The following is a 16,848-nucleotide window of genomic DNA, read 5'->3' as shown; positions in this document are numbered from 1 at the left end:
AGTCGCTCGAACAGAACAAGGGGATACTGTGTGGTTTAAAGTCAGGAAGCTAAGATATAGGGTTGCTATTAGTCGGAATTGACTCGACGGCAGTGGGTTTGGTTTTTCAGTGCGGGGCCCTGGTGCCACAGTGGTTAAGCCATCTGCTCTAACCAAAAGACTGGCAGTTTGAATCCACCAGCTGCTCCCTGGAAACCCTGTGGGGCAGCTCTACTCTGTCCTATAGGGTCACTATGGGTCGGAATCGACTAGAGGGCAGCGGGTTTAGGGTCACCGTGGAGCCCTGGTGGTGTAGTGGTTAAGAGCTACGGCTGCTAGCCAAAAGGTCGGTAGTTCAAATCCATCAGCCACTCCTGTGAGTATTGATGGCAACAGGTTTGGTTCTTTTTTGGTGTCTACGTGGCAGCTAACAGCAACCACCTTAAAGTCGAGATCAGAGTACTGTTGCCAAAAGCAGAGTGGCTCGCGGGACATTCCCCACAGCAGTTTAACACGGACAATAATAAAAGGCAGGTGTTTGAACTGGAAAAAGTGAATACCGTATTTTTTTCCAAAAATCAAGTGCCCATGTAAATAATGAGCCCACACATATAATGTGCATGACATGCTTAGGAAAATAACATGGGAAGAGGTTGCAGGGTTGGCAAAATATGTAACAGATGCCTTATTTGGGTAAAATGTGGTATTACAAAGACAGGGATTAAAGAAATTCTTGTATCAGATCTTTCCTTTATAGAATATGTTAATTAAAAATCACAATGGCCATCTTTCTGAATGAGGAAATAATATTGCATGAAACTCTTATTTAAATGATACCTAATTTGCTTAAAAGGAATCCCTGGGTAGCACAAAGAGTTAAGCAATGAGCTACAAACCGAAAGGTTGGCGGTTCACATTCACCCTGAGGCACCTGGGAAGAAAGGCCTGGTGATCTACTTCCAAAAAACCAGCCATTGAAAACCCTGGAGCGCATGAGTTGCCACGAGTTGGAATCAGCTTCGCGGCAACTAACAACACATTTTAAGGCTAGCTCCTGATTTTCTGTTAAGTTTTTAAAAATTTCAAAAAATGGGAAATTAGACCTTCAGTCTGACCTGTCTGGGCTTCTGTCATTTGCAAAATCATTTATGTTTCTGTGTTGCACTTAATGAGCATTTACGGTTTTTTTTTTTTTTTTTTTTTAAACTCACTGATTACCAATGTAATTAAAATGTGATTAGGCTGTGATTACTCAAAGCCCACCCTGGCTCCTTCAGCCATATTGCTGTAATGGTTCAGATGTTTTCTGTTACAGCTGTGATTTTCCAGCAAGGGGAGCAGAGAGAGATTCCATTTACCTAATGGTGGAGCTCTGCACATGCAGAGCTCCCTGAGGAGCGCAGCCTGAAACAGGATCCAGAGAGCCGAGGTACAGTTCTGCAGAGAAGCTGAGCACCAGTGGTCTGCTGGAGAGTCACACACACACACATACACTCAGACTCACATTCACACACGCACACGCACACACTCAGTCTCACACACAACACTCATACACATACACACACACAACACACTCGCATATACATGCACACACACACACACACACACACATACACTCAGACTCACATTCACACACGCACACTCAGTCTCACAACACTCATACACATACACACACACAACACACTCGCATATACATGCACACACACACACACTTACATACACTCAGACTCACATTCACACATGCACACTCACACAGTCTCACAACACTCATACACATACACAAACACACAACACACTCGCATATACATGCACACACTCACACACACACACACACAGACACAGACACAGTGCAGTTGGGCTCTCCTTTGTACCCCCACTTGTGCACCAGTTGCAATTCCTGGTCTTTTTTCAGTGGTGCTACTGGAGTTCTTCGCCAACACCATAATTCAAAGGCATCAGTTCTTCTTTGGTCTCCCTTATTCATTGTCCAGCTTTCACATGCATATGAGACAATTGAGAAGACCATGGCTTCGGTCAGGTGCACCTTAGGAAGACCAAAGAAGATGCCTTTGCATTATGGTGTTGGCGAAAAATGTTGAATATACCATGTATGACTCAGAATCGCCTCGACGACAATGGGTATTTTTGGTGTGGCCAGAGGAATGAACAAATCTATCTTGGAAGAAGTACAGCCAGAATGCTCATTAGAAGCAAGGATGGTGAGACTTCATCCACATACTTTGGACGTGTTGTTAGGAGGGAGCAGTCCCTGGAGAAAGACATCATGCTTGGAAAATCAGAGGGTCAGCAAAAAAGAGGAAGACCTCCAATAAGATGGATTGACACAGTGGTTGCAACAATGGACTCAAACGTAACAATGATTGTGAGGATGGTGCAGGACTGGGCAGTGTTTTGTTCTGTTGTCCACAGGGTCACTGTGAGTTGGAACTGACACAACCACACCCAACAACAACTGTGGACTGACTAAATAATGTGTCATGTCCTTACAAGAAGCTACTGGTTTCCAAACGTATGTAGACGCTATACTGGTTTTTAAACTATAAATTAATATAAAGGCACTCCTAGATCTAGAGTCACTTTTGGTCATTATGTGTTATTATAATTTTTAAGAAGGTGAAATCATGAGTCTCAGGCAAATATAAAATGAACACGTGTCACAGATTTTATTTAACTCATTCATTAATGAGAAATCAGATATTATAAGATGTTCAAAGAGCATTAAAGACAGTTTGACAAAGAAATGTTCGAATGAGATTGCTGGGGTAGATATAAAATTATTTAACCTCCGTGAGGACCATACATCCTTGAGGTGATCTGTTCCACTGGACAGAATTTTTTGGCTTCTCTACTGGACAAAAATGTATCTGTTAATGCATAACTTTACTATATTTGGGACTTTTAATCAGTAGTGAACAGTGAGATGAACTAAGTTATTCCCTAGACCAGGGGCTGGCAAACATTTTCTGTAAAGGGTTAGATAATGTTTTTATAGCTTTTATATGCCATATACACGTGATCTCCTATTTTCCTCCTTATAGTTCTCCTCATCGACCTCCGCCTCAGCAGCACAATAACAGGCCAGGCCATGGGCCAGATTCGGCCTCGCAGTTTGCCAGCCCCTACCCTAGACAGTCCTTGGGTGACCTTCCTCCACACGTCAGGGCATGCTGCCCATCTTTTTCGCCTTCCGAGTTCTGTATAATTTTTCTGACAATGCTTTCTCAAATAACAAAATCAAAGAGTATAGTGGCTATCATGTGGGATGGGGTGGTGGTGGTAAAATTTTTTATGTTACAATTTCTTCATATTAGAAAGGCTAGGAGCATTTTCCTAGAGTTCACAAAAAAGGATCGTATTTGTTGGGAGAGAAGAATAGGAAGAAAGGACGCTAGTTCCAGAGAGAGTTTAATTCTGGCTGTTTGGGGGACCCTGTTCGCTCTATGTGGGACGTAGTGGTTTAGGCAGTTTTCTGTAGCTCTTCTGGGTACTTTGAAAATTTCTCTACTGAAAGTAAAAAATTTTGAAATGATTTACCTTGCCACAAACTATCTTTCCTATCTGTATAAAAAGGGGTCTCTGTATTTTTTTTGGATTGTGTGTGATGGTGCTGTTTTTTTGGAAGAGGACCTCAGGAACTCAGATATTAGCAGTACCTTTCCAGTCTGGTTTATTCACCTTGACTTTATCTTTGGAAACAAATATAAATCGGGACTTCTTACCTGTTGAGGTTTTGCAAATGTGTTGACAGAGATTCTCGGCAGGGGGTCTTGAATAATGCATGCAGTACTTGTTTATATTGATAAACACGTTTAATTTTAATTATAGGACTAAGATTTATGGTAAATTGCTTTCCTTTATTTTTATGATTCAGGGTATACACATGAATTGTTTTTGAGCAAAGATGGGAAAATGCCTTTGAGGGTTTAATGACATTTTTGGATGTATTAAGCCACTTTGTGTTGGTCTAGGATTGGCCGGGAAATTGGAGATGAAATTCACTCACCTGGATTTGGTACAGAGTACTACACTAGATGGCGGGAGGTACTTGTTAGAGGATAAACACTAGTTTCACCCTCTAAGCGGCTATATGTCTCCTTATTCAGAAATTATGAAGCTTAAGTTTTAATCCTGCTTAGTCAATAATCATGGACAAATCAGAAATCTTTTGTGAAGCAATATCCCTTTCCACAAATGCTAATAGCTATCTGCTGTCTTTCTCATAATTGTGACATTTGTACAGTATTTCAGTCTCAATTTCTCATTTAAGCCTCACACAACCCTGGGAAATGGGTGGATTTCTCATTGTCATGAAGAAACAGATTCGGAGAGAGGAAAACAACTTGATCATCACACGGCCTACCGTGTTAGAGCCAGCACTACTCTTAGACCCCTGAGCTTTCCGCTCTACTGGGCTGTGGGATTTTTAATCTCCACGCAGATAAGAATTTAATGTTCCTGGGTGGAGCAAACGGTTAATGCACTCCGCTGCTAACTGAAAGGTTGGAGGTTTGAGTCCACCCAGAGGCACCTTAGAAGAACGGCCTGGCAATCTACTTCTGAAAAATCAACCATTGAAACTCTGTGGAGCACAGTTCTACTCCAATGAGTCAGAGTCAACTCAATGGCAACTGTTTTTTTGGCACTTTGATAGCTGATGTCCTGTCTTGCTATCATGTAGCTGAATTTTCAGGTTGAATTTGGTGTCACTTGTGTGTGTGTGTCTGTTGTCAGCATAGCAAGGTAAGTAGACTTTGTTTTTCAAAGCTAAACGTTGCAAGCAGATTACACTATTTTTGGTTTAAAGTTCTCATCAGAAGTGTTCTTGATTTCTAGAAATGCTGCCTGTAACTGAGTTGTTTCTTTTTTCATAGTGTATGAATTATTTGCATTCATCAGTCACATGGGAACATCTACAATGAGCGGCCATTACGTTTGCCATATCAAAAAGGAAGGAAGGTGAGTTTTTAGGAGGTAAATGACAACTACACTTCATTGAGTGCCCATATGTGCCTGGCACTCCTACTAGGTGCTTCAGACGGGGTCTCATTGGGCTCTCACAATGGTCTTATAGAATGTTCTCTTAAAACTGCTTTACACACCAAGAGACTGAGACTCAGAGAGGCTGCATAGCTTGACCTTACCTAGGAAGTAGCTGTCACAACTGGTATTCAAACCCATTCTTAACCACCACACCAAGGTGACATCCCAAAATAAACATGCAGGCTGCAACAGAATGTATGTCATATTTGGAACCTCTATAGGATTGCCAGATTTAGCTAACGAACAAACAAAAAACCCCCAAAAAAACAACTAAAATAGGATGCGCAGCTAAACTGAAGTTCAGATAAGCAATGAATAATTTTTGTATATAACTATGTGTAAAATATTGCATGTTTCAAATATTACACAGGCCATAAAGATAACCATTGTATATATTTTGATATATTTCTTTGTTTTACTGTTTTTATGAGGTGCAGGTGTATATATGTGTCTTAGGCTGGACTCTCTAGAGGAGCAAAACCAGTGAAGGGCATGTATATAATTATAGAGAGAGATTTATTTCAGGGAAATGGTTGATGCAGTTATAGAGGCAGGCACATCCAAAATCCATGGGTCAGATGTCAGGCTGGAGGCTCCTCCTGACTCATGCGGTTGCAGGGGCTGACGAACCCCAAATCAGCATGTCAGATGGCAGGCTGCTGGAATGGGGCTGCGGGGGCTGGTGAATCACAAAATCTTCAGGTCAGGTGACAGGCTGCTGGCTTACATCCCAAGAACCAAAGGTCAGACAATGACGAGTTGGATGCAGGATGGAGAGAGAGAGCTTCGCCAGAATGTCCATATGTATTTGATGCAGGCCACACCCCCAAGGAAACGCCTCTTACATCAGATCACAAAATGGAGGATAATAACATAATACTGAGAATCATGGCCTAGCAAAGTTGACACATAAAATTAACCTTCACAGTCCACCTCTTGTCAACTTGACCTCGGTATACATCTCAAACCGTACATAACCTCTAAATAAGACAGTTACAAAGTCATATTTGTGCCTAACAGGATACAACTAACGCAAGTGCAACCAAAAACATACTAGCCCCATTTCCATCTTATATTTGATAAGTAATGGGATAAGGGAGGGAAGAAAACAAAACTATTTGCTATATATATGTAAAATATATACATACATATGTGTATATATATGCACAAATGCACATATAATAAATAAGGAAGAAATAGTCATAACAATTACAGTCCTCATATCTGCAACTGGTCACGTGGTTGTAACTGGTATTTAGAACTACCTTCTTCTACCACCCGTTCCATATTCCCTTTGCCCTCAGTAAGCACCTCAGCTGGTTGTGGTTCTTTGCCTGATGGGGTGACCCAAACCTTCATTCTTGAAGGGTCTGGGCCATTAGTAGTCATGTTGGAATTGGATTGCTGTAGTTTTCCATTGACTTTAATTGTAGGACATGGTAGTATTAAGAGACACCCTAAGGGATCTCTTGTATTCCATACATACTCTTCTTTACCTCCATTATGTAATATCAGTCCAAGTTCCCCTTTGTAATCAGGATCAATCACACCAGCCAGTATGACAACTCCCTTCTTTTCCTGTTGATCCAGAGACATGAGGAGCGCAAAGTGGCCGGGTGGCATTCTTAACTTCCAGTTCAATGGAATTAGTGTTGTGTCTCCAGATGGGAACATTCCTCCCTTTGGAACTAATACCTCTAGACCTGCAGAGCATAGGGTCATGGGGACAGGAACCAAACATTTTATGACTGGGTCACTAGGGGTAATAATGAGTGGTACCACTCCCATTTCTACCCCTTGATTCCTGGATGCAAGAATCCTGGCTATGGGAGAAACAGCACCATATACTGAACACTGGTTTGGAGCATATACAGCCTCCTGGAGAACATTGCCTCAATCCTGCAAAGTATTGCCACCTGGCTGGCACCGTAATTGTGTCTTTAAAGGGCCATTACATTGTTCTGTCAAGCCAGCTGCTTCAGGATGATGGGGAACATGGTAAGACCAGTGAATTCCACGAGCATGGGCTCATTGCCGCACTTCATTTGCTGTGAAGTGAGTCCCTTGATCTGAGGCAATGCCGTGTGGGATACCATGATGGTGGACAAGGCATTCTGTAAGTCCACGGATGGTAGTTTTGGCTGAAACATTGCGTGCAGGGAAGGCAAATCTGAATCCACAGTACATGTCTGTTCCAGCAAGAACAAAACACTGCCCTTTCCATGATGGAAGCGGTCCAGTGTAATCAACCTGCCACCAGGTTGCTGGCTGATCACTTCAGGGAATGGTGCTGTATCGGGGACTCAGTGTTGGTCTCTGCTGCTGGCAGATTGGACACTCAGCAGTGGCTGTAGCCAAGTCTGCCTTGGTGAGTGGAAGTCCGTGTTGCTGAATCCATGCATAACCTCCATCCCTGCCACCATGGCCACTTCGTTCATGAGCCCATTGGGCAATAGCAGGAGTGACTGGGGAAAGAGGATGACTGGTTTCCACAGAATGCATCATCTTATCCACTCGGTTGTTAAAATTCTTCTCTGCTGAGGTCACCCTTTGGTGAGCATTCACATGAAACACAAATATCTTCACTTCTTTGGCCCATTCAGAGACGTCTATCCATATACCTATTCTCAATACTTCTTTGTCACCAATTTTCCAATCATGTTCCTTTCAAATCCCTGACCATCCAGCCAAACCATTGGCCACAGCCCCTAAATCAGTATACAGTCGCACATCTGGCCATTTCTCCTTCCAAGCAAAGTGAACAGCCAGGTGCACTACTCGAAGTTCTGCCCATTGGGAGGATTTCCTTTCCCCACTGTCCTTCAGGGAGGTCCCAGAAAGGGGCTGCAGTGCTGCTTCTCTACTTTCAAGTGGTGCCTATGTATCGTGCAGAACCATCTGTAAACCAGACACGAGTTTTCTCTTCCTCAGTCAACTGATCGTAAGGAGCTCCCCATGAGGTCATAGGTGCAGACTGGGAGAGGGAAGGTAATGTGACAGGAGTGGAGACCATGAGCTTTTGGGCCACTTCCTCATATAACTTACTGTCTCCCTTCAGGTCCTGCGCGAGCCCAGTCTCGTATATACCCCTTCCATTTAATGATGGAGTACTGCTGTGCACGTCCAACTTTATGACTGTGGATCAGACAGCACCCATTTCATGATGGGCAGTTTAGGCTACGTTCAGTCGTTACTAATGCCCAGTAACAACCAAAAGATGTTTCACATAACAAAGACAATATATGTATATATGTGCATACTGTATATAAATATACATATACATTCAGATTTTTTTTAAACTTTCAAGTGTGTGCAAAATACATATAATTTTGTAACTTATTTTTCCCACTTCATAATTATTTTCTCATTTCACCAAATCCTTTCTGAAGACATTTTAATAGCTTTATAATAGTTCACTGTATGGATATTTAATTCTGATTTTTAGCTAATTTTATAGCTAAGGCTGAAATAAGCATTGTTGTACATAATTCTTTGACTCAATTTCTTGAGTCAGGAAATTTCTACAAGAGAATTTTTACAAAGGAAATTTTGGGATCAAAGAGTTTAAAGTGTTTGGAGGCTCCCGATACATTTTAGTAACTAATTTTTGATTGAGCTCTAGAATCAAAAAGCAATTGTGATTTCCTTCCATTCTTCTGTTTCTTTTTATACAATAAACACAAGTTTGGTTATCTTAAGGCATGTTGTTGTTTTATCAGCTGTGCTCATATTTTGCAATAACTTCTTCTGCAGAATTTCTTGGAAATGACTTAAATTCATCAAATGCATCTGTCTTTTGTTTTTTTCAGATGGGTGATCTACAACGACCACAAAGTTTGCGCCTCAGAAAGACCCCCTAAAGACCTGGGCTACATGTACTTTTACCGCAGGATACCAAGCTAAACCTCACACACGTACAAATTGGCGAGAGAAGCCGTATGCCTTTTTAATTCACCAAAAAAAAAAAAAAAGAAAAAAGTAAGAAGTTGGGACAGCCAGATATGAAGGAATACATTGGGTATTTATAGTTTATTTAAAAAGCACGATCATTTGACGCCTTCTGAAATAGAACTGGGAAGAGATTTCTATTAGTGATGAGACATTACTGTAGATAGTTTTTCTTTTTATAAATGTTCAAGGAGAGGATGATTTACAAAAAAAAAGTATTCATATTGCTGGTGGGGGTCTACCTCCAGTGTATCGCCAACGGGAATGTGCCACCAGCCCTCTCCATCGCTTTGTGAGCCATTGGTAGTGGCCTCCAGAGAAACCAGTTAACATGGCCAGGGGTGTGGCCTCACCCACAATCAACGGAAGGCCCACTTTTGTTTCATATCGAACATCAGCCACTGGGCTAGGCTTTATTTGTGACACATTGTTTTTTCATTACACACAATAATTTCTGACCTCTCCGTGTATAATAAGAGCATCTGCAATGAAAGATATTTTTTATTTAAATCATATAAGAATTCATAATATGATTGTGTGAGTGTGTGTGCGAATGAAGACGAGAGTGTGAGACCTTTATAGTCAACTAGAAAATCTGTGATGGGTTGGTTTTTAAAGGCTAAAACAGTATTAAGCGTAGCTGGAAAAAGCAAGAGAATATTTTAAAGAAGCTATAACTCAGGAAGAGTTTTAAAAATTAGTTTCCCACTTATAGTTAAGAAAAAGGGCTGAGTTATCCCGTTAAGTGCTGTGAAGAAGTCACTGAGGTTTGTGACACTTGGTGGTGTAACACCAGATGTCCACGGCAGCACAGTGTTGTACTTTGCCAAAGGTAGATGAATTCTGTTTCTCAGCAACCCTTCTCCCAAAAGGTGGAGTGTTCGTTTTTGGTTAAAACAACCGATTTCTTCTTATCATTAACACGTGACGACTCCCTGGAATCATGTGCCCCGAATTTGCTGGTCACTTTCCTGTCTCTGAGCGCTTTGCTGCCTCCATTTCCATGTTTTCTGGGGCCAGAGTCTTGTCTCTGCCTGTCCCTGTTTTATCACCTCTTGATTTGCCTTCTGGGGCCCTGGTGGTGCAGTGGTTAAGCATTTGGCTCCTAACCAAAAGGTCAGCAGTTCAAATCCACCAGCCACTCCTTGGAAACCCTATGGGGGCAGTGCTCCTCTGTCCTACAGGATCGCTATGAGTTGGAATCGACGCAACAGCAACGGGTTTGGTTTTTTTGACTTGCCTTCACTGCTTATCTGCTGTGATCAACCGTGGGATCTTGGACCCTTTAAGGATTTCAGATGCAAAGAAGCTTTACATGACATTATGGAAAATCCTTCTTTTCAGTTTGGTGTTTCAGTATTTTAGCTGCAATCTGGGATTCGATCAGAATTTCAAATGTGATTTAAAAAAAAAAGTGGAAGGGTAGCATCCTGTAATTTTCCTGCTGCTCTGCACAGATGCCAGGATCTCTCGAGTTTCTGGTTCAGATGATTCAGTCAAATGAAAAAAAGGATTTATTGCTGACTGCTTAACATGCACTTGTTTGGTTGAAAGACTTTTTAGAAAACTGTAGGAGAATAATGTAGAACCAATTACGTGAAATAAAGCACAGTGGCTCCCGACGTGGTGAGTAGTGTACAATCAGGATTCTTGTTATGATTGGGGCCCTTGGCTCACAGGAGACCAGTGAGCCCGTGTGAATGAGGGACATGGAACCCAGACCTGCGGCCTGGAGACCCGGGTGCTACCCTGTCTGCTGTGGACCTTGGCCACGTCCCTCATGCTCTCTGTGCCTCACTTTCCTCATCGGCCCAACAGTGTGTTGACACCTCTTTGCACCCGTGCTTTGAGGATACAATGAGGTATTTGATATGAGCAACCTTTAAAGAGCAGAAGACAGTGTGCCACGGGGGGTCCTAGTAGAGCATACTCCCTCCCTTCTCTCATCCGATGTTTTCTTCGCTTTGGGAACAAATGAGACTTGGCCAGAGGGAGCTCATGATGCAGTAATTCTCTCTAAATTATGCCCCCTGGTGTCACCTTTTAGCACTGACCCCACTTTGTTACCTGAGTCCCTGGCTCCTGTAGAAACCCCCAAGCTAAGCAGCCTTACCAAAAACCAGCCCCTTAGGGCTGAGTGTCCTAGAATAATGGCTCCAAACATGCATCAAAAATGACCTGTCACAAAGTGAAGGCCCACGGGTGGGGAGAGGGGGGATTAGGAATTTGGAATGAAATGTGGACAAAAGATAGCATGTGTATTTTGAACAAAATGAAAATTTTATAATAAAACTTTGCAGAATGAATGGTGTAAAATCAGTATTTAAAATTATAGGCTACAAATTATTTAATTTCATGAAGTAGAAAAAGAAATTTAGCCCTTTTGATATCTAAACATGGTGTAAAGAAGTGTAATATGCCTGCCTTTTTTCCTGCCTCACAAAACAAAGGGCTATTTCTACAAGGCAAAGTTTTGTATCTGTGCTATTCTATCTTTCAGATGAGACTTGGGATAAACTGGAGCAAATAATAGGTTTCTTTTTTGCTTAAAAAATGTATTTATATGTATATCTTAATATATACAAGGCAGGTTTCCTGGGAATAAATGTCTGGAAGATACTGCTTAGTTTTACACACGTACCATATGTAGACGAGATTATTTGTGGCTAAAAACTGGAATAATGTGGATTGTGTCAACTGATTATCAGCCAGTTGGGGGTCCTCTGTGTGAGGCAGGGGATATAACTGTGAAGTCCTCCTGTGTGTGGGTGTGTGTACGAAAGAGAGTGCTGTCTTCCTGTAAATACCTTTTGATATCCATTTGTGCAGAACCCCAATGAATGTGTCTTCAGAGAAATGTCTCGAAAATGTATTTTGTCAATTGATCTAAATGCCCATGTCACTGATCAGAAGTTCCATTTGGTTCACGTTGGGGTTTTCCTTTAAAGGAAAAAAGTATGCAGAAAGGACTGCTGGAAGAATTGTGTTTTCATGACATTTTGGGGACATCAGCATTGCCTCAGTATTTTGGAATCCACTACAAGAGAATGTGCCTGCCATTCCCCCCTTGCTTGCCTTGGGCTGCAGAAGTCCAGGGCAAGCAGCATCGTTCATTCTCCTTACCTGACCTGGAGCCTTACCTGCAGCTCAGAGTGAGAGCACCTGGGGTTGTGTCCTGACTCTGCCTCTAAGTGTACAGTGACTGAGTCACTTTACTTCTTGGACCTTTTTCTTTAGAACGAGTGGGTTGGACTAGATGAACTCTGACGTCCCTTCCCGCCCTAACATTTCTGTTTTCCTGCGGTTGCTACTGGGTTCAGGCATATGCAATGTGAGGGATCATTTAGAGGTTTAGATACTGTCTTTTTGGTTTGTAGATACCCTGATTCTGGACCTTGTCATTTTTAGTGTCCCCACTCCCATTTCTATTCCTGCTGCACTTATTTTTACTTTCTTTGGTAATCATCCCATTATTTTCCTACTCTTGAAACTCTCAATTTTCCAGTCTATGAGGCAGTTTGCTACCAAACCCCTCAAGAAAACAAAATGTAAACCCCCCTAGAAAAGCATCAGAGCTACCTTCAGCTAAATCTGTAACATTTCAGGAATATTTTGTATCCTGATTCAGTTATAGTTTTGCTCCCAAAATAAGTGCTGACAAAGTTGTCGGTTACAGAAAGGATGTCTCTCATCTTGTAGATGTCACTTGCGACATCACATCGTCAGCACAGACTGTCCGAGGGGAGATGGCAGGTGTCGGGGGACAGGACCTGGGGGATAGGATTAGATGAAATGGATCCAATCAACCTTTTACCCTTAGGTCAAAACTCCTAGGTTACAGAACAAGGTTCTGTACTCTTCAGTTGGTGTGTAAGTTATCCGCATGGTGTCCTGGAGGCTCGCCACTCGGTGAACCGCGGGAAGGGTTTGTTCTCTAGACCTCCTTGTCCGGTACAGTCGTCAGTAGACACGTGTGGCTGATGAGCACTTGAGACGTGGCGTGTCCAAACTGAGATGTGCTGTATGTGTAAAATACATGTAAAAATTTGATACACACGAAAAAGCAAGTAAGATATTTCATCAGTATTTTCTATTGATTACAGGCTGAAATGACAATATTTTGGGTATATTGGATAAAAAAGATGTATTAAAGTTAATTTCACCTATTCCTTTTACGTCTTTGAATGTGGCTCACCTTATAGCTATCCTCACTCATCAACTATCTCATTATCCGACATTTTGCATTTACAACAATAGTAAAACATCTACTATCCGCCTGTTCTGCGCGTTAGCGACTCACGTCTCGCAGTGATGAATGCTGAGGTGCGAGGCAAGGGTAGCGCTCACTGTGATGGTGAAGGTTGTGTTGTCACCTTGGCTGGGCCGTGATTCTCGCTGGTTTAGCAGTTACGTAATGATGTGGTCATCTCCATTTTGTGATCTGATGTGATCGTCCTCCGTTTTTGCATAATGCCAATTTTCATATGATGACCTGGTCTTTGGAACCTAACCACGTTGATAAGTGAGGAGTGGGTATACTTCTATTGGACAGCACTTCCCCAGACTCTAGATGGTCTAGGGATAGGCAGTGGATACCAGAGGTAAGAAGGATAATTCTCTGAAACATCCAACTAGAGCAATGCAAACATTTTTGCTGGAGTAAGAGTGCTGTGAGGCACAGAACACCTTTTAGAAGATTTTTCTGCCTAAAACCAATACATAGAAAACCCTGATCATAAAAACAAAAGCCAAATGAGTCCCAAACCCACTTTCTTCAGCTGCTACCTTTTCACTTATTTTTCAGACGTCTTCCAGTTGCCAAGGACGTTAGCCTCACGAGGGTTTGGACATGTTGGTTTCACTTTAGGCAGCATTCGCTCCTGGTTTCCCCTCCCCGGGTGTTGTGAGTCCATGTACCGCTGGGCGTGCTGGAATACCGGGGAAATCTCGCCGTTCTAGATGTGCCGCTTCTCTCGGCCTCGGTGGAGGCTGATCCTGTGCCCACCCTGCCCAGCAGGTTTTAATGTTGGCTCCTGAAAGATTTTGTATGTATTTTATCTTGCACTAGTCACAGTTGTTTGAAACATTGCAAATGTTTTGGGAGAGTATTTGCTTGTGATGGAAAGAGAGATGGATGATTTATTGGCTTCAATTGTTTTAAAATTAAAAGCTATTCTCACAATCTGAGGTCCCTTTATGACTCCTTTTGTTTTTCTTTTGAAAAACGCCAAGTAAACGGATTCTGCACTTTGCAGGTTCTTATCCTTCGGTGGAACAGGTGACTTGAGGAGGTGACTGATTTTCCCTTGGGGTTTCTTTGTGTTGCCAGAGAGCCTTGGGGCTGCTTGGTTCCCACCAACAGTGGAACATCAGTGATGGCAAGACGTTCCCTCTGTGAAGGAGGGAGGGAGGGGTCTGATGTCTTTTCGACTTTCTCTACTATTGGAGTCAGTTAAAACCTCTTTATGGCTCCCAGGCTTGTAGTTTGCTGGGGACTTTCTCAACGCAGGTAAAAGCAGAGTCAGCACTGGTTACACCAAGGGATCAGTGGTCCCCACAGGCCTCTGGTGTCTGAGATGGTGCCATGACTTGGAATCTTTCATCGTCTCCATGAGACCAGGCTTTGGGTATATTCGTTTTTCTATCGCTGCTGTAACAAATCACCACAAACCTAGTGGTTGAAAACAACAGATTTATCTTACTGTTTTGGAGGTCAGAGGTATGAAAATGCGTCCCCCAGGGCTGATATGAATGGGTCAGCGGGGCTGTGTTCCTTCTGGTGGCCTAGAGGAGAGCCTTTTCCAGCTTTTAGAGGCTGTCCACATTCTTTGTTTGGGTCAAACAGTGGCCTTCCAGCAAGGGCATCACTCCCACCTCTGCTTCCGTGTTCACACCTCCTTCGACTCTGACCCTCCCTCCTCCCTCTTATAAGGACCCTGTGGTTGCATTGGCTCACCCGAATAATCCAGAATAATCTTCCCATCTCAGGATCCTTGACTTCATCACATCCACAAACTCCTGTTGCTGTCAAGTCAACTCTGACTCATAGTGACCCTATAGGACAGAGTAGAACTGCCCCATAGGTTTTCCAAAGGGCAGCTGGTGGGTTCAAACTGCCGGATTTTAGGTTAGCAGCCGAGCGCTTAGCCACTGCACCACCAGGGCTCCTTTGCCACGTTAGGTAATATATTTCCAGGTTTCAGAGTTTAGGGTTTGGATGTCTGTGGGAGGTGCATTACTCTGCCTACCACATAGGGCGTATTAATTACTGCTTAAAAATACATCCATTTGATGTTCAAAATGTTAAAAAAAAAAAAAGAACCTTGGTATTTAAAGGGGGCAGTGATGGTTCAGTGCGAAACCTGGGTCTGATTCCAGGCTGATGCCCCTCATGCACAGCGACCAGCCATCTGTCCCTGGAGGTTTGCATGTTGCTATGATGCTAAGCAGGTTTCAGTGGCGCTTCCAGATTCAGATGGACGAGGAAGAAAGGAAGACTTTCTGCTTCCGAAAATCAGCCAGTGAAAACCCTATGGACCACGACGGTCCTGTCCACAACGGATCGTGGGGAGGGTGCGGGACCAGGCAGCATTTTGTTCTGTTGCGCATGGGGTCACCATGAGTTGGGGGCTAACTCAGTGGCAGCTAACAAGATATTTTAAAAAAATCCAAATAAAACACCCAACTTCAGTGTTATACCATATGTTTTGGTGAGCTGGATATGAGAAGAAAATGATTGGGATGGTGAGAATTATGATTCAGAGAACTGTGAAGTTTTCCTGTACTTTTTAGGACATGTTTGCAAGCCAACTGCTATTCACATCCACTCGATGTATTCCTCATACCTACTGGGAGAGCTTACCAGTGTGGGTATGTGCTGTCTGAATTTATGGTCCTGTTTTTCAAATGCAGTCAGTGACAAATTTGACTTGTAGCGAGGATATTTAACAGATAAGACTGTGAGCTATTCTCATCCTTAATGCAGCCAATCATTTAAAAATCTACTAAGAAAAGTCTTTCAGTGAGGTCGGGGTAGGGGGAGGGCACAGTGGTATTATGGCAAGAGTGGAGGCAGATAGACTTGAGTTCAAATCCTGTTCCTAACGCAAACTAGCTGTATGACTTTGCTAAGCACTTAGAGTTTTGAGACTCAGTCTTCTCATCTGTATAATGGGCTTAGTAAGACAGGAGTTATGTAAAGCATCTGGCAGAATCTGATAGACACGGGACATTTTTGCTGGGCTGTTTTATGCCATCATTTTAACCCATATAGCATTTTGACCCTAAGGAGGACCCTTTGTTGCAGTCTAAAAAAAAAATTTCTTTTTTTAAAATTTGAATTATATCAACATCGATGATTTTTTTTTTCTGGAGGGAATTCCAGTAAGCCAATATGTTTTGTTAATCACAGCTTATCATTTAATAAATATTGAATGTCTTCTATGTGCTTGGTATTGCTTTTCTTGGAATCTGTCAGTGTATGAAATAGACAAGGACCCCTCCTGCCCTTGTTGAGTTTATTTTCTAGCGGGGGGGACAGACAGTGAATATAAAAATTAAATAGATCATATGATAGGTTAGAAGTTATTAAGTGCTATGGAAAAAAGGGATTGGGGACAACTTTTTTCAGTACTAAAATGGGGTACTTAGGGAAGACATTGTTTGGAGGTAAGATTTTAGCCAAGCTGTGAAGGTGAAGGAATTATCGAAGTAGATGCTTGCCTGGAGAGTGTGTCTGGTGGAGGGACTTGCTGGAGGAGAGGCCGCAGGGAGGGAGCATATCTGCTATGTTGGAGATGCTGCAGGAGGAGCAGTGTGGCTTCTGTGGAGGGGCTGGGGGGAGGAAGTCAGAAAGGGGCC

The 16,848-nt window shown here is 42.6% G+C and overlaps 1 protein-coding gene across 1 annotated transcript in view; it reads left to right on the top strand.

Annotated features, from left to right (window-relative positions):
* USP13 (ubiquitin specific peptidase 13) overlaps window positions 1-9,030 on the top strand; it is a 103,589-nt gene extending 94,559 nt beyond the window's left edge. The window contains exons 20-21 of the mRNA XM_023736841.1: window positions 4,872-4,956; window positions 8,850-9,030. Of these exons, the coding sequence (XP_023592609.1) occupies window positions 4,872-4,956; window positions 8,850-8,943 (179 nt within the window). The 3' untranslated portion in view covers window positions 8,944-9,030. The remainder of the gene's footprint in view (window positions 1-4,871; window positions 4,957-8,849) is intronic.
* Window positions 9,031-16,848: the final 7,818 nt, after the last annotated feature.

Source organism: Trichechus manatus, unplaced genomic scaffold (genome assembly GCF_000243295.1).
Source record: "Trichechus manatus latirostris isolate Lorelei unplaced genomic scaffold, TriManLat1.0 scaffold00092, whole genome shotgun sequence".
NCBI classification, from domain to species: domain Eukaryota; kingdom Metazoa; phylum Chordata; class Mammalia; order Sirenia; family Trichechidae; genus Trichechus; species Trichechus manatus.
The sequence above is the reverse complement of the archived record's forward strand: the minus strand, read 5'-3'. Positions and strand labels throughout refer to the sequence as shown.